Source organism: Anabrus simplex, chromosome 1 (assembly GCF_040414725.1).
Source record: "Anabrus simplex isolate iqAnaSimp1 chromosome 1, ASM4041472v1, whole genome shotgun sequence".
NCBI classification, from domain to species: Eukaryota; Metazoa; Arthropoda; class Insecta; order Orthoptera; family Tettigoniidae; genus Anabrus; species Anabrus simplex.
In genome coordinates this window covers 1,036,222,784-1,036,246,860 of record NC_090265.1, presented here as the reverse complement: position 1 = coordinate 1,036,246,860, position 24,077 = coordinate 1,036,222,784, and the positions used below count along the sequence as shown (strand labels likewise).

General features: G+C 38.8%; 1 protein-coding gene across 14 annotated transcripts in view; it reads left to right on the top strand.

Annotated features, from left to right (window-relative positions):
- Positions 1-24,077, top strand: part of Wdr37 (WD repeat domain 37) — a 167,487-nt gene that overhangs the window by 109,272 nt on the left and 34,138 nt on the right. For all 14 annotated transcript variants that reach the window (XM_067137018.2, XM_067137017.2, XM_067137011.2 and 11 more), the window contains 2 exons: positions 4,361-4,533; positions 16,318-16,558. In XM_067137018.2, the coding sequence (XP_066993119.1) occupies positions 4,361-4,533; positions 16,318-16,558 (414 nt within the window). The remainder of the gene's footprint in view (positions 1-4,360; positions 4,534-16,317; positions 16,559-24,077) is intronic.

Genomic DNA, 24,077 nt, shown 5'->3' with positions numbered 1-24,077 from the left:
CAATGAGTTGCGCTATACACGCCTAGCGGCAGAAATGCGTACTACACAAGCTTCGCCCACGGCAGTGTTATTCTGGTTATTTTTGGGTACCCGTCGTACCTTCCTAAGCTGTTCCCCTCCAAGCATTATCCCTCTCGTAAGTCTCTCCTTCTTTCTAGTTGTGATTACTGTCTCACTCTTTTTGGCATTAAATTTCATTCTATATTGTTCCACCTCATCTTCCCATGCATCTAACTGTTCCTGGATATCATCTTCCTTTTCTCCCCAGACTAACAAGTAATCTGCAGAAATCATCACTTTCATTTTTTCCTCCCCAATTTTCCTTGCCACTTTTGTCATTAGCTCGTCCATTACTACAGTGAAGAGCAAAGGTGACAGAGCACTTCCTTGTCTTAGTCCTTTTTTCTCATCCTCTGTGGGTGGGGGTGCAGACGAAGAATACATCCATGGTATCCCCTGCCTGTTGTAAGAGGTGACGAAAAGGGGCGACCAAGGGATGGTGAAATTAGAACCATGAAGCTACTTGTGATTAGTACCATTAGGTGAGGAACAACATTGGTCAACGTTACTTGCGAATAGTACCACCATGTGAGGAACACCATGGACCTATGTTACCTGGGAGTAGTACCCTTATGTGAGAAACACCATGGGTCTAGGTGTTGTCTGTGGTTAGTACCATCGTGTGTATCCCACCAAGGCGGGGGTAGGGGACTCAACTGCAGAGAAAAGGTGCCGTACACTGCGCTGGAATATGTCAGTTCCCCTGTGTTCAGAATGGGTCTGCGTTACCTATCTATAAGTAGTACTACTATATGAAGAACACCACAGGTCTATGTTGCTTCTGATTAGTACCACTATGTGAGGAACACTATGGGTTTGGCTGTTGCTTGTGATTAATACCACTATGTGAGGAACACCATGGGTCTGCGTTGCCTGTGGGTGGTACCATAATGTGTGATACTCCATGGGTTTGCATTGCCTATGATTAGTACCACCAGGTGAGTTGCACCAAGAATATACGTGGCCTGTGATTAATTCCACTATGTGAGGAACACCACGGGAATACAGGCACCTGTGATTAGTCCCACTATGTGAGGAAAACCATGGGTCTGCGTTGCCTGCGAGTGATGCCATTGTGTGTGACATACCATAGGTCTGCATTACCTGTGATTAGTACCACCATGTGAGGAACACCTTGAGTCTACATTACCTGTGATTAGTACTATTATAGGAGGAGCACCATGGTTCTGCTTTACCAGTGATTAGTACTGTTATGAGGGGCCAGTGAACTGGATTTTGGACCCCTTTTTGTAACAAGCGTCATCTCAGAAAAGAAGGATTCACTGATTGTTTTGGATTGATGGTCATTTTATCATCATTCATTCATTTTATATTTAAGTCAGTGGCTACATTTTGAAGTTTTTATTATCATTTCATTTTGTTGCACCTCGTGGGGTTGATGACCTAGCTGTTTAGGCCCCTTTAAACATCAATCATCATCATCATCATCATCATCATCATCATCATCATCATCATCATAACTGTTTTGCTCACACCAGTCTGTTCTCTCTCCTCCTACTTCCACACAACTGACACTCCCATTGTACATCTCCCTCACTCTTTCTATTGTCTGTTTCTCAACACCTTTTTTCTGTAAGGCTTCCCATACCTTGTTTTTGCACACATGATCATATGCTTTCTCAGAGTCCAAGAAGGCCATCAGTAGATCTTTACCCCACTCATAATGATGCTCTTGTAGTTGTTGTACTGCAAATATAAGGTCTACTATAGACCTTCCTGGTCTGAAGCCATACTGCTCTTCTCTTAACTTTTCTTCCTCCCTCTTTTTAATGCTATTCTCCAGAATCTTCTAAAAACCCTTTGCACAGTGACATACCAATGTGACTCCTGTATAGATTTAAAAATCTTTCCTATTCCTCTTCTTGAAGATGGGTATGATTATCCCCTTCATCCTGTAATCCAGGGTCTTCCTCTCCTTCCATACTACTTTCAACACATGATAAAGCCACTGTTTCCTTACCTCTCCTGCTGCTGTCACCATCTAAATATTCGCTTAATTTAAACCTGGAGCTTTCTCTCGTTTCATCTTGTCCAGTGCTACCTCCACTTTTCTCCATGTTAAGTCTTTTTCCATGCTTCTTCCTTCCTCCATGCTTATACTTTCCTCCTCAGTTCATCCTTCTGGGTTTAGTAAATCTTCAAAATACTCCTTCCATATTCCTTTTAGCTTCCCTTTTTCCTGCACTTCATGTCCATTTTTATCTGTTATAACATATTTCCTCACGCCTTTCCTCTTACCTTGACAATTCCATACAGTACTTTTTTTAAATTTCCTTTGCTATCTTCTTCCATTATGTTTGTCCACTCTTCCATCCATTTTTTCTTCTCCTCTGTTACAATATGTTTAGCTTCTTCTTTTTTGGTCTTATATTGTTGTCTTTGTTATTCTCTGTTGAAACCACCTTTAAAAGCTTTATTCTTCTCCCCAACAGCCACTTCGACTCTGTTGTTCCACCATGAGGTCTCTTTGCATCCTTTCCTAGCACTAGTTCTCCCAGAGTCCTGCTCCATGGCTAAATGGTTAGCTTGCTGGCCTTTGGTCACAGGGGTCCCGGGTTCGATTCCCGGCAGGGTCGGGAATTTTTACCATCATTGGTTAATTTCTCATGCACAGGGACTGGGTGTATGCGTCGTCTTCATTATCATGACGCGCAGGTTGTCTACAGGCATCAAATCGAAAGACCTGCACTAAAAGCCATACGCCATTTCATTTTTCTCCCACAAACTTCCTCTACAGCTTTTACTAATGACTTCTTTTACCTTTCCCATTGCTGCTTTCCTGCTTTTGTATCATCTGTTGGTAAGTTCAATCTTACTTTTTCCTGGTATTCTTTGTTGGTTTTCTTCTCCTTCAGTTTCCATGTTTTGATATGTCTTTTTTGCTTCTCATTCCTTTTTCTTCCCTTCATTGTCCTCAGTTTTATTATCAGTAGTCTGTGATCACTATCTAGGGCCTCTGATGGTGTTACCCTTACATCTTTAACATTTCACTGTTATAGATTATATGATCCATAATGGATTTCCTAGAAAATTCACTGCTGTACCAGGTTATCTTATGCTTTTCTCCGTTCTTGAACCATGAGTTCTCAACCATTATCCCATTTCTTTTGCACAAATCCAGTAGCTTTCTCCTCCTTATTTCTGTTTCCCCATCCTTCTGCTCCAAGTATGTTGTCATATCCCTTCTTTTCCATGCCTACCGAGCTCGATAGCTGCAGTCGCTTAAGTGTGGACAGTATCCAGTAATCGGGAGATAGTGGGTTCGAGCCCCACTGTCGGCAGCCCTGAAGATGGTTTTCCGTGGTTTCCCATTTTCACACCAGGCAAATGCCGGGGCTGTACCTTAATTAAGGCCACGGCCGCTTCCTTCCAATTCCTAGGCCTTTCCTATCCCATCGTCGCCATAAGACATATCTGTGTCGGTGCGACGTAAAGCAAATAGCAAAAAAAAAAAAAAAAATTCCATGCCTATATGGGCATTCAAGTCTCCCATTGCTGTTATTTTCGCCATTCAGCTGTCACTCCAATTCTTTCTCAAATTCATCTTTATTCTTTTTCTTTTTTCTTTAACTATTATTTTGACTTTCAACGTGTCACGTATCCCCTTTACTACCTCTTTCAATCCATTTCTCACTACCACTCCTACTCCATTTTGCTTTCCTTCATCATTTCCTATCTAGTACAACCAAAAACCATTCTGCAGCTCTCTCTTACCTTCCTCCCTCTATTTAGTTTCTGCCACCCCCAATACATCCAGTTTTCTTCTTTCCATCATGTCTACAACCTCTTCTACTTTTCCAGTCAATGTTTGTATTTTCAGTGTACCAATTCATAATCCTGTTCCTTGCCGGGGTCTTCATCTGTTACGTCGGTCTGGCTTATTGTTCCTTGTTTCCTTGAAAGCAAGTTTATATCCATCACTGTCTTGCTAGGCCTGTCGTGACTTCACCAGAGCCCCGTTAGCTGCCATCTTTGTCAGGATTTCTGTAGAGCCTTCACAGCTACCATAGCAGTCTTGGGGCACATGTTGTCCCGTTGTCCCTACTGTACTTCACCCCCACAGGCTATTCCCTACTTTATGACGTTTCCCACCTCCCACCGCGTGGATGAGGAGCTGGACTTGTGGGAGATGGATGTGGTCAAACGTATCCAAATAATCTTTTTAGAAAATAAAATGTCAGATTAGGTTAAAATATGGTGAAATATATTTTATTATTTCTCTGAGAAAATCACGAATATTCCATTTTAATGATGTTGTTACCATTGTTCTTGTATACAGATCACACTGCTTGCATTTGGAGTGTGGACTCGGGACGATCCTTATTGCAGTACCAGGGCCACCAGGGGTCAGTGAACTCTGTACGCTTTCACCCAAATCGTGATTTGGTTCTTACGTCAAGCGGTGATCAGACAGCACATGTGTGGCAGGCCGTGGTGACCTGGGATCAACCTGTAAGTTTTTTCCCATTTGAAGTACAGTGAAATCTGCATAAAGCAGCCACCATTTGTTCTTCCACAAAAATGGCCATTGGTATAGGTGGCTGCTAAATTAATGTTATGTAATTTTGGATTGGGGGAAGAGATCTATTTCATCACATGATCAGCTGCAGTAGGACCTACAGTCATTGATTGACTAACACCTTATTTAACTTACATAAATTATAGTAAAACTAAGAGTATGCTTATGCTGAACAATGACAGTATGAAACTACAATATATATATATATATATATGTAGAGTAGGTTATTTTAAATACGCTATAGTACAGCATTTTCTTCATTCTCTTGATTCACAATAAAATCTTCCATTGTGGTATATTTTGTAGTATTGCCACATCTCTTTTTAACAAAGATTTTGGAAGTTTATTCAAACGTGAGGCTATTTTTGCTGTGCTATACATCTAAAATATGACACAATGGCTGTATGTTGTGTTATTTACTTGTGTCCTGGCAGATTTGAATATTTCAGCAAGTTTCTTTGCAGAAATTTCTTTCTCACTTTTGAGAATCACTTTTCTCCTCCACTCTAATGTTTAAACAACCCTTGACTTATCAGTTATTACACATAGAACCTTACACATGCACTGACTGAACTCAGTCACCATACTGCCAATTAGCATAACAGTAGTACAACTCGTCAAATATTATTCCAATAAAAAATTATTCAAATGAATTTGCATATTGTTGGCTTGTTTAATCGTGTCACCCCTTTTCATTGCCACGGGTAATTTACAACTTAATTTACTGGTATGCTACAGAGAAGAGAGGATGAGGAAGAAGGGCGGTATTTATTGTACCCCAGAAAACAGAAACTACAGTCCTATTTGGATAGCCAGATGTGAACAAAGTAGATTTTATTACTGTGTGCCTGTCTCAGTTATGTTGTTGTTGTTGTTGTTATTATTATTATTATTATTATTATTATTATTATTATTATTATTATTATTATTATTATTATTATTATTATTATTATTATTATTATTATTATTATTATTATTATTATTATTCATTCATTCATTCATTCATTCAACTTCCCTAATCGGCCAACTAGAGACCATGATAAGCCTCACTTTACATTCTGGCATTTGTTCATTTTTTGCTTGATCCACATTGTCTTCATTAGTTCGCTGTGTTTAGCATTACGTTCTTCTGTCCATTTAGCACCAGTTGCCCGTTTTTCGTCCCAGAAAGGCCCAAAAGTCTTGGTGGCTGCTCTGAAAAGATTTTGGTCTTGTGCATCTTCTGCTTGTAGGCCCAGTTCTTTAAGATCTTTCTTGACTTTAACGTACTATGGCATTGCCGTTTTTGATTTTTAGTCAAATATACTGAAGATTCGTTTCGTCCATCGACAGTCGATCATCCGTCGTATATGACCATAGAAGCGAACTCTGCCTTTACGCATTGTGTCCGTGATCTTCTCTATCTGAGGGTATACTTCTTGCCTGGATTTTCTAATGTAGATGCCATTTTTGTAATTTGGGCCAAGTATGGTGTGTAGGATCTTTTTTTCTTTCCTCGCTAAATCCACAAGCAAGCATTTCTCGGACAGGATAAGGCATTCAGATGCATACAGCGATACTGGTTTGATGGCAGTGTTGTAGTGACGAATTTTTGTGTTCAGGGAAAAGCACTTTTTATTGTAAATGTTGCGGATGGTTTGGAAAGCGACTTCCGTTTTCTTTACTCTTGCTGCTATGGCCTTTTTGTCAAGTCCATTATGCTTAAACCATTCCCCAAGGTATTTAAATTTACTAACACGGTTTATCGTTCCATATTTGGTGTTTAGTTGTGCCGTATCTATTTTGATATTCAACATTACTTCTGTCTTTCGAAAAGAAATGTATAAACCTGTCTGTTCTGCTACTTCCTTCAACACATTGATCTGGTCTGTTGCACTTTCAAAATTTTCTGTCATCAGGGCTATATCATCAGCAAACGCTAAGCAATCTATTTCCACTCCATTTTTCTTTGTACCAATCCTTATAGGTTTATAAAAGTTTTTTTTTTCTTTTAACGTCTTTTGCCACTCCTGTATTACCTTCTCAAGTACGCAGTTGAACAAAAGAAGCCTCCATTATAGAAGAACTGAACATCACAAAACGTTTATCTTCCAGCGTTAGTGAAAGTTACCTCCATTTCCTGGGACACATTTTGAGGAGAGAAGGAGACAATTTAGAAAAGACCATTCTGCAAGGCAAAATTGAAGGCACCTGACCAAAAGGCAGAACAACAAGTAGATGGTTGGACCAAGCAAAGAAGATCACCGGTCTACCTCTTCACAATATCTTAAGAAGAGCTGAAGACCGCTCAGGATGGAAAAAATCTCATTTAGGATGCAGTTACTAATGGAGTGAAGAAATGAGGTCACGACGTTCGGCAATGAGTAAACCGATTGATGATGATCTTAAATTTAGTTATGGATGTTAGTTACATTGATAGTTATAGTTTATTACTAGACTCAGAGGTCTGCAATAATTGTGATTAATGGCTACAGATGACAAAGAAACAAGAAAGTGAAATGTGTGTACTTCATATGAATATAAGATCAATTAGAAAATATTGGGATCAGATGGCTATAATATTAAGATACAGCTGGCCACTGGTAGATGTATATCTATATCTAGGTATAATAATAGACAGATATTTTTCATGGAAGCAACATATTAATTTCTTAAATAATGAAATGGGAATTGAGCAGTATGAGTTACAAGGATATAGTATGCATTACTTAATAAGAAAGTTTTCTAGGGGTGGAGGAATAGTCATTTTTGTCAAGGCATTACTTAATAAGAAAGTTTTCTAGGGGTGGAGGAATAGTCATTTTTTGTCAAGGAAGGGTTCATATTTAAAAGAAATTTATAACAAATCAGTTTGAAAATTTATCAGGGGAAGTTTGGATTAATGGAACACTACATGGGATCATTCTGGCAATACACAGACCACCTAACTATAATCCAGAGGATTTTGTGGAGGAGTTAGATCTTCATTTACAATGTATGAATGCCAGACACATAATAATTATTGGGGAGATGAACATAGATATTCTGAAAGACAGCAGAGTCACATCCTTGTACGATAATGTGATAGCAGATCATCAGTTAGTTCATTGCATTAACAAGTTCACAAGGGAAGAGTATGTAAATGGAAAACTAACACAATCCGGCATTGACCATGCATTGATTAGTAATGGGAAAAATATAAGAGATTCTGCTGTAATTCAGACAAAAGTTTCTGATCATTATATAATAACTGTACAGATATCACATGATACTGGGTGTAATAAAAATGTTCCAAGTGAAAAAGTTATAGATAGTATACAGGTAAATCCATGTTAAGAACAGAAATAGAAATTATAGGAAAAGAAATAAATGAGAATAAAATTATAGGAAAAGAAAAATGACAATATGAGTTTAGATGGTATATACATGAAGATTTGCAATGCAGTTAACAAGACAATTAACGAGATGAAAAATACAAAAAACCAGAAGAAAAGGAAAGTCACTCAACCATGGCTGACAGGTGCTATAATAGAAAAAATCAAAGAAAGGGACAGACTTTTCAAAAGATGGAAAAATGCATCAAATTTCAATCCAGAAAATAAGGAAAATTTAAGAATTTTATATAAAAGAATGAGGAATGATATAATAGCTGATATTAATAAAGCAAAAAGAAAGTATTACAGATTGCAGTTTGAAAGTTGTAGGGGGAACATGAAGAAAACTTAAGAAGTATTAAATGATGTGCTAAAGACTAAAAAGAAATTGACAATAGAAAAAATGGTAAGACATTATTTAAGAAGACAAGAGACAAGACTCACTAGAAAATAAAGTTGATAACTTTTCAAAAACATTTTCAGAACAGCTAGAAAATGTAGTACATGAATGTAGGGCACAACAAAGACCCTTACCTAATACAGAGAGAGACTTTCATCATTTTACCTACCATTAGCAAGTACAGCAGATATAGCAAACATAATTGAAGAAATGGACAAAAATAAATCACCAGGCATGGATAAGTTAACAGTTAAACATCTGAAAGATGAAATGAAATGCCGTATGGCTTTTAGTGCCGGGATATCCCAGAACAGGTTCGGCTCGCCAGGTGCAGGTCTTTCTGTTTGACACCCGTAGGCAACCTGCGCGTCGTGATGATGAAATGATGATGAAGACAACACATACACCCAGCCCCCGTGCCATTGGAATTAACCAATTAAGGTTAAAATCCCCGGCCTGGCCGGGAATCGAACCCAGCACCCTCTGAACCGAAGGCCAGTACGCTGACCATTCAGCCAATGAGTCGGACATCTGAAAGATAACATAGACATAATAACACCAGTAATACAGAAGCTAATAAAAAAAAAAAAAAAAAATAGAGACATGTACTGTATTTTCCCAAAGGATCTGAAGACTGCTATAGTGAGACCTATTTACAAGCAGGGTTCACATTTACAGTATGAAAAGTATGGACAGATATCTATTCTTCAAACTATAGGTAAAGTAATTGAAAGATACATTGCTGATCACCTAATACCGTACAGTATTTAGGAAAATTTAAAATTATTGATAAACAGCAATTTGCTTATTAAAAACACTGTGGTACAAGCAATCTTCTCGAGAAATTCTCAAATCTGATCAGTGGGAAGCTAAAACAAGGTATGCACGTTTTAGCTATGTTTATTGATTCTCAAAGGCATTTGATTCAATTTCCCATGATAAAATTATTGCAGCCTTAAGCAAAATTGGAGTAAGAGGAACACCACTGAAAGGTTTTGAAAGTTATCTGACTGACCGAATGTATAGGGGTAAAAATTGATAATATATATGGAGAAATAACTTCTATTAAAATAGGTGTTCCACACGGAAGTATCCTAGGACCAATTTGTATTTATTATTTTTGTCAATGATACAAGGTCATGTTTTAAAAAGTGTAAATATTTCATGTATGCAGATGATAAACTAATTGTATCAGTACATAAAACCCAGAGGTGGCGGAGAAGCATTCACAAATGGAGTACAGTACAACTGTTTTCAAGAATGGTGCCATGATAAGGGTCTAATAATTAACACTTCAAAAACAAAAATCCTGTACATTACTATCCCAAAAATGCAGAGAGAGAACATTTGTAACAGGCCATTCAGTTCAGTGCATTCATGATGATGAACAAAAATCATGCAATTGTGACTATGTAATAGAGGAAGTTGATAACATGAAATATCTAGATATAATAATAGAGAGATATTTTTCATGGAAGCAACATATTAGTAAGTTGTGGGAAAGACTGAGGCTAAGATTCTTCAAAATGCAAATGGTTAAGTATATAATACCTCATGATAGATTAAAAATAGTTTATCATTCACGTGTTGAGTTACTTATATCATATGGTGTAAGTGTATGGAGATCGGCTTCTGTTACAGAGATAAACGTGGTACAAATGTTACAAAATCATATTGTCAAGGCATTCTTTTGGTATGAAAACAGAGGAGGATATGTTAACAGGGATGTACCAGAAGGAAAGGTTCTTGAGCGTTAAACAACTTTATATGTACAACATAATTAAAGAAAATTACTGGAAGCCACAATATAGAATTGTAAATGAACATACACATGGAACAAGACTGAGGCATATAGGTTATTTTCAGATCATCAGGTACTACAACAAATATGAATCCAGAACACTACAAGTTGTAGTTCCTAAATTTTTGAACAAGTTGCCCTCAGAATTGACACGCTTGAAAACAAAATATCAACTACGAAAACATGTGAAACTATGGATAATAGAAAATAAAATTACAGTTTAAATATTTGTTCATGAATGAAAAATGTACCACAGACTTCTCTATCTTGAATGACACTTTCAGGGATTGAGAAAAACCCACTCCACAGAACAAAATTACAATGCTAATTATGCTAATGTAAATGTACAAACCTTATTAATGTTGTAAATACACTGCTGTTTGTAGAAAGTGAAACACTCGGAAGCAATGGTCTGAAACATGCTAAAATCAGAGGATGTGTAGAACACTGGAACCATAATAAGTGATTTAAAATGCAGAGAGATGGCGTGCACATAGACCCAGCAGTGCCCTGCTGTGTGTAACCGGCCAGGGCAGTGTTACGCAATGCTCAGTCAGTGCAGAGCCGTCATACGAAGTGGAAACGTGTACCTAAGTTCCACTATGCCTCGCTGACATCACAGGAGGGAATATCAGCATGTGAGTGCGTTCGAACAGGGCAGAATGATAGGGCTCCGCGAGGTGGATCTGTCGTTCCGTGACATTGCACCTCGTACAGGTTATGCTGCTTCAACAGTGAGGCGTATGTGGAACCAGTGGAGAGAAGAGGGCTGTGCACAGCGCCGACAGAGTTCTGGACGACACAATGTGACCACAGCATGAGATGACCGCCATCTTGTCTGCTTGGCAGTAACGGACAGAACAGCTTCGTCCATGGTGTTGGCTCGACGCTGAAGCACTGCAACGGGTGTGGGGATGTCTGCATGGACGGTTCGACGTTGTCTTCGGAGGGCCGGACTGGTGACATGCATGCCATTGCGCTGGCTTCCATTGACCAGCAACCACCAACGCCGTAGACCAGAATGGGCTCGTGAACACCGACACTGGCGTGCTGAGTGGCAAAATGTAGTGTTTTCAGACGAGTCCCGCTTCAACTTGTCCTACAGTGATGGCCGCATACGCGTTAAGACGCCGCCGTGGTGAACGCCATCGCGCAGACTGTATTGTTGAGCGGCATAGCGGACAAACGCCAAGTGTGATGGTTTGGGGCGCAATTGCCTATAACGTGCGATCTCACCGCCTACGACTTGAGGGCAATCTGAATAGTTACCGCTACATCAGGGAGGTTTTACAGCCCGAGGCACTGCCCCTACTGCAGGTCGTTCCAGACGCCATATTCCAGCAGGACAATGGCCGGCCGCATGTTGCAAGGAATGTGCAAGACTTCTTCGAAGAATGACGGATACCACTGCTTCACTGGCCTGCCCGTTCGCCGGATATGTCCTTCATTGAACATGTCTGGGATATGGTCGGTCGGCAACTTGTTCGTTCAGGTCCTCCTGCAGCCGCTGTTGATGATTTATGGACGTGCCTACAAACCGCGTGGCAGAGTACTCCCCAGCAGCATATTCAGGCGCTCTTTGATTCCATGCCACGACGTCTAGCGGCTTTGATTGCAGCGCGTGTTGGCGCTATGCTGTACTGAATTTCCACGGTCACCGTGCATGTACAGTTCTGTAATTGTAATCAATTGTGTCTTGTCATGTCCCTGATATGTGGAGTAAATTGCATTGTGATCACAGCTCTCGGTCTTGGTGTTTCACTTTCTACAAACAGCAGTGTAGAAAGGATCACAACAATGTATACAAATATGAAACAACTTCACTGGCAGATAAGCACATCAAGTGTTTTGCAGGTGTAAATAATTGCAAAGATAAGGTATAATATCCTACTGCATATTTGCAAATGTATTTTAGATAAGTTAATTTTAAATATATTATTATTATTATTATTATAATAATATATTCTCCTCCTAAATATTATTACACCTAATATCTATGAGGGCTGATCAACAAAGACTGAGACTGATTTTTCAAAATCAAATCAAAATCTCTTTATTTGCAATTGAGGTGCCTACCTCGGTGGCAAATGGTACATTAAAATACATTATTGTCAAGCACTAAATATTAAATTAACAAGAGAACAAAATTTTCCTATAATACAATATTATACAATTTACGCTTAGCTTCCATGATAGTTTCCTATCTGTAACATAAATATTTGAAAAGAGCGGGTTTTTATGTATAATATCCGCAGGCGGCAGCACTCTCGTATCTGTAGGTTGGTAGTAATGCTCTATTTTGTAGACACTACGTGCATTTCACATACCAGACAATGGAGGTGACGTGAGAGGAGCAGTACAGCTCAATCAAATTCTGTTTTTGTTTAAACCATAAAGCCGCTGAAACTTATGAAAAGCTGAAGCATCATTATGATCCTGAAGGAAAACAAGCCAGCACAGTGTGGAAATTGCCAAAAAAAAAGGCAAAAGTTGTTCCATCTGCAGGGAAAGTGATGGTGATCACATTGTTTGACTGTAATGGAATGATTTACCAGCATGCAGTTCCCCCTCACACTACTGTTACTACACATCAGTATTGCCTACACTGAGGAAGCACATTGCAAAGAAATGACCAGAGCTTTCTCGGACTTGGTAACGACTTCATCATGACAATGCACGGCCTCACGTCACAAATCAAGTCATGCAGTTTCTGGCTCATTTCAACATTACCTGTGTACTGCATCTACCTTATAGCCCTGATCGTGCACCCTGTGATTTTTTTTTAAATTCCCTCCACTAAAGGCAAAGCTTAGGGGCATTCGATTTGAGAACTCTGAGGCAGTGCTCAAGAAAAGTGAGGTGATTCTCAAGGACCTGACAAAGAATGGTCTGCAGCTTGTGTTCAAGGACTGGCAGAGATGCTATAAAAAGTGCATTGGAGTAGGAGGAGACTACTTTGAAAAAGATCATGAAAACATTGAAATGGAGTAATAAACATCTGTGAAAAAAAAAAAAAAAATGGGACTCAGTCTTTGTTGATCAGTCTCCGTATAAAAGTTTCAGCCCTATGTTTGGGCCATCTTCAGTAAAACGACTGATCAAAACATAACTACTATGTGATGGTGAATATATGTATGGTGGCTAACTAAAAAATATTAATTATGCTGAGAATGATAAACATTGGTACATGTTTTTGTTAGTCACCATGTGTTTTAATATGTACCATTTGCCACCGAGGTAGACACCTCATTTGCAAATAAAGAGATTTTGATTTGATTTGATTTGATTTGATTTGATTTGATTATCTATCATGTTTGGCCCTATGTTTGGACCATCTTCAGTACAACAATTGATTAAAAATATTAAAACAAAAGCATGGTAAGCAGCAAATAACTATGGCTTTCCAAGCAAAAGAGGGAGCTGTTTGTTTTATGAGGAGACATGAATTTGTTTCCGAAGTTAAACAATATTAGCCTTCTCTCTACCATGGATTATATAGATATAATAAAATTTCTCTGTTTTGTTATCCAAGTTAAATGCAAGGATGATTTTCTGATATTCTATAAATAGAAATGCAGATCATACAGCTATATTTCTTTGTATCCTGTAAAGTACAGTACATCCTAAGGTTGAATTTGACACACTACTTAAAATGTGAGAAGTGAAGAAAGCAACTAAGCAAGTTTAGAATTTTACAGGACTGTCAGTATTGTAACGATGAAGCACAAGACCAATAGTTTTCCAGGGAATATAAATAAAAGAAACATTCTTTTAAAAAGTTTCACATATATTAATAGATATTTGAATTATCGCTGGCTTGAAGATAAAATTACATCCCTTAAGTGCGGCCAGTATCCAGTATTCGGGAGATAGTTGGTTCGAATCCCACTGTTGGCAGCCCTGAAGATGGTTTTCCGTGGTTTCCCATTTTTACACCAGGCAAATGCTGGGGCTGTACCTTAATTAAGGCTACGGCCACTTCCTTTCCAGTCCTAGCCCTTTCCTGTCCCATCGTCGCCGTAAGACGTATCTGTGTCGGTGCGATGTAAAGCCAATAGCAAAAAAAATAAATTACATCATTGTCGCTAAGCTATCCTTATAGCTGCCTTGGTGGATCAGTGGTTGAGTGGCTGCCTAGTGACTCTATGTTAGTGGTTTCAGTCCTGGCTGAGGTAGTTGATTTTTGAAGGCTGGTCATAAATCTTGGCATTGTTGTTGGCATCTTTGAAGATCTCTGGTGGTACACTCGGTATGATCCAACAAAATAAAATTAAGTTGGCCTAATATCTGTTCTAGTAGAATTCTGCTTTCCTTGCTAGATAGCAGTGAATTGGAATGACAAAACTGATAGGGATGATGATGATGATTATTATTACATGTTTGGAAAAAAATTACTACTACTACTACTGCTGGTTTTATGTCCCATATTGAGTACTTTTACAGTTTTTGGACATGCTATAATGTCAGAATTTTGTCCTACAGGAGATGTTTAATGTGCCAGTAAATATATTAATATGCATCTGGCATATATGAGCACCATCAAATACCACCAACCTGAACCAGAATTGAACCTGCCAATATGTGCTCATAAAGCAGCACTGGGTAGCATTATTACTGGAAGTAATGACATTAACCCTGAAATTAATAATAGACTTAGTAAAAGTACAACATTTTATCATCAAGTCAGAGAGCTTTTATGGGATGACAAAGTACCCAAGAGAACAAAATTAACATTATATAAACAGTATTTCGTACCAGTTGTAACATACAGGATAGAAATTCTGGTAACTAATAAGAGACAAGATAGTAAGATCCCAGCAGTAGAAATGAAATTTTTAAGTACATTGCTTAAAAAGACAAGAAGAGATAGAATCTAAAATATTAAAATCGGAGAAGAGCTAAATATAGATATATGGTAATTTTTATTGAGTTAGTACAAATGATACAGAAAGCAAGACTGAGATGGTTCAGACATGTAAAATGAACGGGAAAGGAAGGGGTAGCAAGAAGAGAATTGGAAAGAGAAGTTAAGGGAAAGAGACCAGTTGGAAGATTGAGAAGAAGGTGGATGGATCAGATTTGGAAGGACATTAGAGAAGCTGGATTGGATGTGGCAGAAGTAATGGAGCAGGAAAAGTGGAAGGACAGAAGGGAGTGGAGGAGGCTTGTTAATCACACCCGAGCGACTGGAATAGGATGATGATGATGATGATGATGATGATGAAACGGCACTCAATCATCTGAGCCGTTCAACACAACAGAAAGTTGACTGTTATATTGACAGATATGGCAGATAGTAGGAAGCTAGAAAGTATTTACCGTAATTAATTATTCTCTGTTCTGTTGCTACCAGAGTTCACCAAAAGAGTTGGATGTTGCCTGACCTTATGAAAGATTGCCCTGAAATTGTATATGATGTTATTCTGGAACCTTCTACCCAAAACAAGAAGAATACTAGACAACTTTATGGAAATTGGTCAAAGTCATCATGGTCTACTTCTTGATTGAGAATATAGATTTATGATTTTTCAAATGAACCTTTATCTGTCTGAGATACATGAATTGTTTCTAATTCCCTTGAAGTATTTGGGGTGAGGCTGGGGGGGTGGCAATGATTAGAGTATTATCCCCCTAAAACAGAAACAACCATCACCACTACCACCAACGCTGTTCTTTTTTATTATACAAACTAACTTTAGTAGTTTTACGAGTTAACCAGTTCTAAAGGTAAGCTATGTCTTCCATTTCTGCTTGATCCAGGTCATTCAGTAAGCAATGTATGTGTATTTATTGGTGTCTGCATATAGTTCAGTCATATAAGTTTTTTTATCCTGGTGCTGTTCACCCTTAAATTCAACCAAATAGAGCCATTTTAACCAGAATTATTATTGTAGATTGGCTGTAGATTGGTTACCAGGACGGGAACAGGTTATTACTGCCTTGTGGGATTGAATGTAATGTAATTTTAGACTTGATGTGACATCTGATTTTTTTTTTTTTTTTTTTTTTAAGGATCCTGTACATTTGTTCCTTATTTTTACATAGAAAAGTAGAGTTTCTGTAATTTTATCATCACTGAATAGTGAACATCAATGATGAATTCTTATATTTGTTTGTTCTGTATGACTTTATAAAGACTAATACAAAATTCTTTTCTATTCAGAAATTACATTCTTCTGAGGAGGATTTAGATTCTTGTGAGAAGGATGAATATAACGATGATGTTGCTGCATCTGAGGGGACTCCCAGCCTACGCACACCTGTGTGTGAATTGACAGGGCACACTGGTGTTGTTATGGCTGCAGATTGGCTGCCAGGAGGGGAACAGGTTATTACTGCCTCGTGGGATCGAACTGCAAATCTGTATGATGTGGAGACTTGTGAGCTGCTTCATTCACTCAGTGGTTAGTACTGTGTGTCAGTTGCTTAATAAAATTAAAAAGGAAAGATATATTGCTCTAGACTGCTTTTATTTGGGAGAATGTTGACATAGAAGAAAGGGATTCTAAATTTACAAGCACTTTTGTTAAGAAAGTGTATGGTTTCTTTTGATGTACATGAGTAGTTTATTTTGAAATGCATGGGTAGCTTCTGTAATTCCTTTTATGTATTTGGAGGTGGGGGTGAGGGCAGTTATCAAAGTGCAGTATTTTCCCCGTAAAACAGAAACAGGGGCCATTTATCTGTTAATGACCTGGTTTTAAATCCGGTGTGATAACGAGCATTAGTTAGCGTTTTAATTATAATGAGCATATTTTAGCAACTCTTGATTTTCCTACAATTTGATGATATGAAACGCCGTGTGGCCTCCGGAGAGGCCTGCTGCAGGTCTTTTGATTTGACGCCTGTAGGCAATCTGTGCGACGTGATGAGGGTGAAATGATGATGAAGACAGCAGATACACTCAGTCCCCATGCCAGGGGAATTAACCAATTATGGTTAAAATTCCCGACCCTGCCGGGAATCGAACCCGGGATTTCTTTGACCAAAGGCCAGTGCGCTAACCGCTTAGCCGTGGAGCCGGACAGTTTGATGATTAGAAGTCATGTTATTGCTGAAACTTTTTTTTGTATACTTATGTAACAGCAAAACAAACTTTCTTCAGCTTACCTTGGCTGTTTCTGGGGTTACTGGAGCCATCCAGACACATTCTTTGTTTTGGCCCCTGGAATGGGTCAAACATGGCGAAAAACACAATTTCTTTTGTTTTTTCTTCCCGACCTAAAAAACCTGCACTTTCATTGAGCAGAGCCAGATACAATATCATACACTGTTGATTGAGTGTGATGCCCTCAGTATGATTACAAACATATTTGCAGTTTCTTAAGGGGAAAAAAAATATGTTGATTTGTGAGGAAAGTCATTAGCAAATCTCTAGCAATATTTGATCCATTTCCTCATCCAAATTGTATACATTATTTTGTATCAGTATTAAAGTAATTATATTCATTCATATTTTGTAAACGAATACCAAAATATTCTACAGCCGGCTACAGGACATACTCTCGAAGGTTCCTAAATCAGATATGTTGCTGATTTCAGTGGCTCAATCGTTTAGTTGTAGTTTTTCTGTTCCTAAGATTGTAGCATCAAACTTATTCAGTTGCATTTGAGGGTGCTCAAATGCAATAAACTCATGTAAGACAAAATTCCAACACCTTGGAACCTCTTAATCTACAGCAATTGAATGGCCGCTGAACAAGTAATGATGTTATCAGATAAACTCTTGCTATTAGGAGATTTGAAGGCACATGTGGAGTCACTGAAGTTAAAGGGCACAACAAGAAATATTAAAGCATGCCGTAATAATGGCTTTCACAGATGTGAACATGGAGAGCTAATCAGTTTAGAGAAACACCTTCCTATATATTGTCTTTTCATTTCCTATGTCTTCCTCATTAATATATGGGAGATATTAAGAGAGAGTTGAAATTGAGATTTATGTTATGTTCAAAGTTTTACTTTGTTCATTGATCAGTCTCATCTTATCCTTGGCTTTGACAATATGCAAATGACTGAGGTATGAGTGTTGCTAGTAATGCCATTCCTTATGCTGCCAGTCCCTGTTATGAATGGTGTGAAAATGTTACTCATAGGGTCAGTTGGTGCATGCATTTCGGTGGGCTTGGCAGACTAATATACAGTAGCAACTTCCGGCTTAGTGAGGAAAGCAACAGGGAACCACCTCTCTCTTCATTTTCCCAGTACACCTCTTCATTGATGCCTAGATCATCTATGACAGCTAATGGTGGGTCTGTTGAGGATCTAACCAGCCGTCGAGCTGAGGACTGTACATACATACATACATACATACATACATACATACATACATACATACATACATACATACATACATACATACATACATACATACATACATACATACATTCTGTGGCCAAATTAATCTGACCACCTCATATTTTCTCTCTTTATGGATTCATTTAACCATTTTCAACACTGGAAAGTGTTTGTAGGAAGATTGTAAGTGCATTTATATATCAAGGAAACATTTAAGTGGGAGAGTTGTGAAAAATATTGTATGTTGGTCACACTGTTTACATGTTGGTGCCAATTTATACTTATGGAGGGAAATGAGTGTCGCTCTTGTATTCATTTTCTCTGCACACAAGTTGCTTTTTAAAGGTAAAATTCTAATGGTAAGTTAAACCTAAGCAATTATTTTCATTTCTGCTTGCATCTACATATATTTCACGCCCGTTCACGATAAGTTTATGCTCCTTTGGGTGAAAATTAACAATATTTTCCAATTCTAACCTCAAATCATTATGTTTTCAGAAATAGGCTTAGAAAAGGGCCTGTCACCAATCAAAAGGGGAATTATTCAAGGTCTTTTGACTGAAACTAATCTTTCACAGCGAGAAATAGCAAAATAAGTTGAGTTTCAAAAACTACAGTGGCTAATACCAGTCGTAGGTTACGTGAAAAGAACACTGGCATCGAATCGTAAGGGCAAATTTGGCAGAAGAAAGGTGCTGTCACCTCGCGGTGAACGAATGTTGAGAAAAATAATAATAGAAGATAGAGCAGCAACGAACAGCAACATAACAAGGAAATTAAACGGTGCAGGAATTCCAGTGTTTACCAGAACAGTTCGGTGGAGACTGGCAGACTTGGGCTACAAAAGCTGCAGACCTGCTCGCAAGTCAAGACTTAATCCAAGGATGATGAAGCAACGGTTGGAATGGGCTAGGTGCACAAACACTTCACTGTAGAAGACTGGAGATCAGTATGTTTTCCAACTCTTCATTTTGATTTGAAAATTATCCATAGTTTTAAAAATTTTACAAAGTGCTTTTGTTTTTTCAGGTATGCTTTAGTGACAAAAGCACCTTCGAGATTTTAATGTACAAGGCTCAGTTTATTAAGAGAAGGCCATCGGAAAAATTCAATGAAGATTGTGTGATAAAGACTATCAAACATCCAACTTTGGTGATGATATGGTCAGTGATTGGTGGCAGAGGTTTGGGTAGGCTGTACATCGTTGAAGGTATGATGAAACAACAACAGTACATCAATTTTCTGCAAACTCGACTTCTTCCACAACTCTGGGATTGGTTCAAAGGTGATGAAAATATTTATGCAAGATGGTGCGCCCTGCCATACGGCAAAGACTGTCAAAAGATTCTTGAAGGAAAAGGAAGTTCCTCTGTTGGACTGGCCAGGTATTTCTCCCGACCTCAGCCCAATTGAGAAAGTATGGGAACTGTTAAAGAGGGAAGTGGCAAAGGACAATGTCACTACAAGGGTACGTTTACTTGAACGAATCATATTCCACTGGAACCACAACCAGCAGTTGAAGGATATGAGCTTACGATGCACAGATAGCATGCCTCGCAGAGTGCAGGCCGTTATTGCAGCAAAAAAAGGGCTGACAAAATACTAGTATTGACAATTAAATGAGGGTTAAAATCGGAGTTTTGTGATTAGTTGTGTTATTCTGTGTGTATACACTTAAGAAAATGGAAATTGCAACATCATGAAGGCATTGGTCATTTGTGTTGATTTTCAAGATATGGAACGATGCTATGTAGGTATGTAAACGATCAAAGTTTCGGAGCCATTGGATTGTTGCTACAGGTCTCTCCACGTGATTGGTCGCGGAGGATTCAACTCTAGTATACGGACTCTGGTGTAGCGTAGTTGACTTTCAGTCTGTGCAGTGAAGTATTTCCCGTCAAACATGCCTCGACGACAGAGAAGAGCACGCTATCAACAACTGTCGCCGTTTGAGAGGGCTCGGATAATTGGGTTGTGTGAGGCTGGATTATCGCTAAGGACTGTCACTGCACGTGTTGGCCGACATGCATCTACGGTACGTGTATGGCAGCAGTGATCAAATGAAGGTACCCACACTCATAGACCTGGCACAGGCCCAGCACGACTGACAACTGTGAGAGAGGATCGCCACATCATTCGGATGGCCCGGATGGAACCCCATGCAATAGCAGTGCAAATTCGAGCAGCTGTGGCACACCACGTTACACAACAAACAGTTGGTAATCGCCTGCGTGCAGCTGGCTTACGAGCCCGTGTCCCTGCAGAAGATGTTCCATTGACCCCACAACAGCGACGTGTAAGGCTGGCCTGGTGTCAAGAAAGATCGGCGTGGGATAACGAATGGCATAGGGTCGTCTTTAGTGATGAATCACGCTTCTGTCTTGCCTGCAGTGATCGCCGGAATCGTGTGCGCCGACGTACTGGGGAGAGGGACCGCCCAGATCTTATTGTCGAGAGGTACACAGGGCCAACACCAAGCATTATGGTCTGGGGAGCTATTGGCTTTAATGTGAAATCACAATTAGTGCTTGTTGAGGGCACTATGACTGCTCGACAGTACGTTGATAGGGTACTCAATCCAGTGGTTGTCCCTATGATGGCGAACATTGCTAATGGGATGTTTCAGCAGGACAGTGCCCGGGTTCACACTGCATGCATCTCCAGAGAAGCTCTCCACGACATCACAACCTTAGAATGGCCCGCCAGATCCCCAGATCTCAGTCCTATTGAGCATGTGTGGGACATGATGGGTCAACAACTGACCAACAGTCCTCAGCCACCCACAACTCTGGAACAACTGACCCATGCAGTGCAGCAAGCATGGGCAACACTTCCTCAGGAGGCTATCTAGGGCCTTATTGACTCCATGCCTCGACGAATTCATCAATGTATTGCAGCTCGTGGTGGGCACATCCTGTATTGATTGTTGTCCAAACTTGCGGTCAGAGGGACCTGAAAGTGTAATCATCGAAGCACAACTGAACACTCGTCCTGCATGTTCAATCGCAGCAATGTAGCACCACTCCTTCTGGGTGTTGCAATTTCCATTTTCTTCAGTGTATGTATAAATCTAGTCACATTTCACACAATTAAGATAAATAAAACATGAATGAAATACATAAAGGCAATTTAAAGTTTAGGTGGTCATATTAATTTGGCCATGGACTGTAACATACATACATACATACATACATACATACATACATACATACATACATACATACATACATACATACATACATATGTAGGTATTTACTTTAAAATGTTGTTTTTGATGTTTTTTTAATCAAAATTTGCCTACCAAGTTTTGGATCAAGTATTTTCTTTTTATCAAGTCACTCTACACTCCACTAGCACCATACTTGTTTAGAGAGTTGGGAAGTAATTGAGTAAAAATAATTGAATTACCTCTTACGATTACATTCTTAGTCATTTTTACTTGTAACCGTTACTTTTTACAAAATGTGTTTTTTACTGGTAATTTACTTCTTGTAATAAAATAATTGTAATTGTTATATCCTAGTAATTGACATACATTGCTGGAAGCAGAAACAGGAAAAAAATTGATGATGAAGATAACATTTTCAGTTCTACTACAACAGAACCAATAGCTTTACCAGTTGTGAATGAGGTACTTTCTTATCTCTCGAGTACTTCCAAAAGCATCATATTTATTTCAACATTCTTAAAATTAACCATAGTTATCCTTTCAAGTGGCTCTATGGGCTCCGTGCGCTAATGGGAGAAATGCACCGCTGCGCTGCGGTGGCAAACATTGCAAGTCAATGCGTTTCACTCCGCACATATCCTCTGGATAGGTAATATTAAAGTCTTTGATCCGCTGTCGTCTCACCGCGTGTTGCCATGGCCGACTAAATAATAACAGTGGGATTTCAGAGTGTTTTATGCAACAAAAATTGGCTACATTATTCCAAACTTGCAGAAAGTGGTCATGTAATACATTTACAAGAAAAACAGTTTGCAGGAAATAGCAAAAGAGCAATAACTGCAGATGTGATCAGAAAGAAACATTGGTTCCCTAGATATCCTACCATTTCACGATAGAGGTAACGCAGTAATTTATGTATTAGTAGTGGTGGTAACGAGATTAGTGTTCATATACACATTCAACAATGCTGTCTTCAGAAAAATATCCTTGGTCTGTTGAAATGGCACATGGCTTTTAGTGCCGGGAGTGTCCGAGGATAAGTTCGGCTCGCCAGATGCAGGTTTTTTGATTTGACACCCGGGGGGGTGACCTACGCGTCGTGATGAGGATGAAATGATCATGAAGATGACACATACACCCGACCCCCGTGCCGCGAAATTAACCAATTAAGGTTAAAATTCACGACCCTCCCGGGAATCGAACCCGGGACCCCTGTGAGCAAAGGCCAGCACGCTAACCATTTAGCCATGGAGCCGGACCTTGGTCTATTTCTAATACGGTATCATGTTAGCGTAGGTTAATGCTGCTAGGGAGGCGATTAAATTTAAATTTTAATTCATTTTAAACATAACCATGTTTTCTAAGGAAAGTGTTGGTGACAATCATTATTTCATGAAGGCGAATAATTGTTTTCTTGAAATGTAACAGTATTTCAGCAGTTGTTTATGCATTTTGCTCAGAACATGTCACCTCACGTACTGATCGACCGTGTGAATGGTCTCGACCTTGCATCTCAAACGTGGGGAAAGAGAATTCAAGAGGGGGTAGAGAGTAGAGGAACTTTTTCTGATAAAAAGACTCTGGCGTTACGTTGGACTTATTGGAATTCCTAATATTGAAACTGCATGTACACTATCAAAAATTATGCATGAGAAGAAAAGTTCAGAATCACTTAAAGTTGCCAATAAGTGATTATTTATATTGTGGGTCTGTATTTATAATATGATCAAGACCACCTCTGTAATATAACGGTTGGCACTACTACCTGCCTTCCTCGGGGGTGCGGGTTTGAATCCTGACACTGCCAGAAACTGGTATGTAGTTAAAACTGTGCATGCAGCTCATTTCCATTAGGGGTGTGCTTGAAAAGAAATGCACCACCTCGGGACGAAGACATGAATTATGGATGTAAAATACGATATTTCTGTGAGCTATTGATATTGCGTAATGGAGGCCTATTTGTGTAATTATATTTGTCTATTGCATTTCCAAATCCATTTCGTTAGGTTGTAACAGAATAATATAAAATTTCATACTTTGGTCTGTAGTACTGTAAGGTATTATTATTATTATTATTATTATTATTATTATTATTATTATTATTATTATTATTATTATTATTATTATTATTATGGCTATAATTAAGATTATAGCAATACAATGCAATGTGTATCTATTATGATGTGTGTGCTCTAAAAAAGATTGCCTACTGCATAAATAACATTGCTATAATAGGTAATTTGTTTCTAATTGTTAACCTATTTGTAAAATGGTTAAAATACATTTTGTAAAGAGTTATTTTGTATCAATTAAATGTACAAATCCAGAATTACTTCTTGTGCTTTACTGCTATGATGCACCACCTTTTCAAAAGCGTTCCATGAGGTCGTGAACAAAACCTTGGTAATCACAGTATCTACTAATGCAGCCAACAACAAGCATATAGTTCTGCCTGA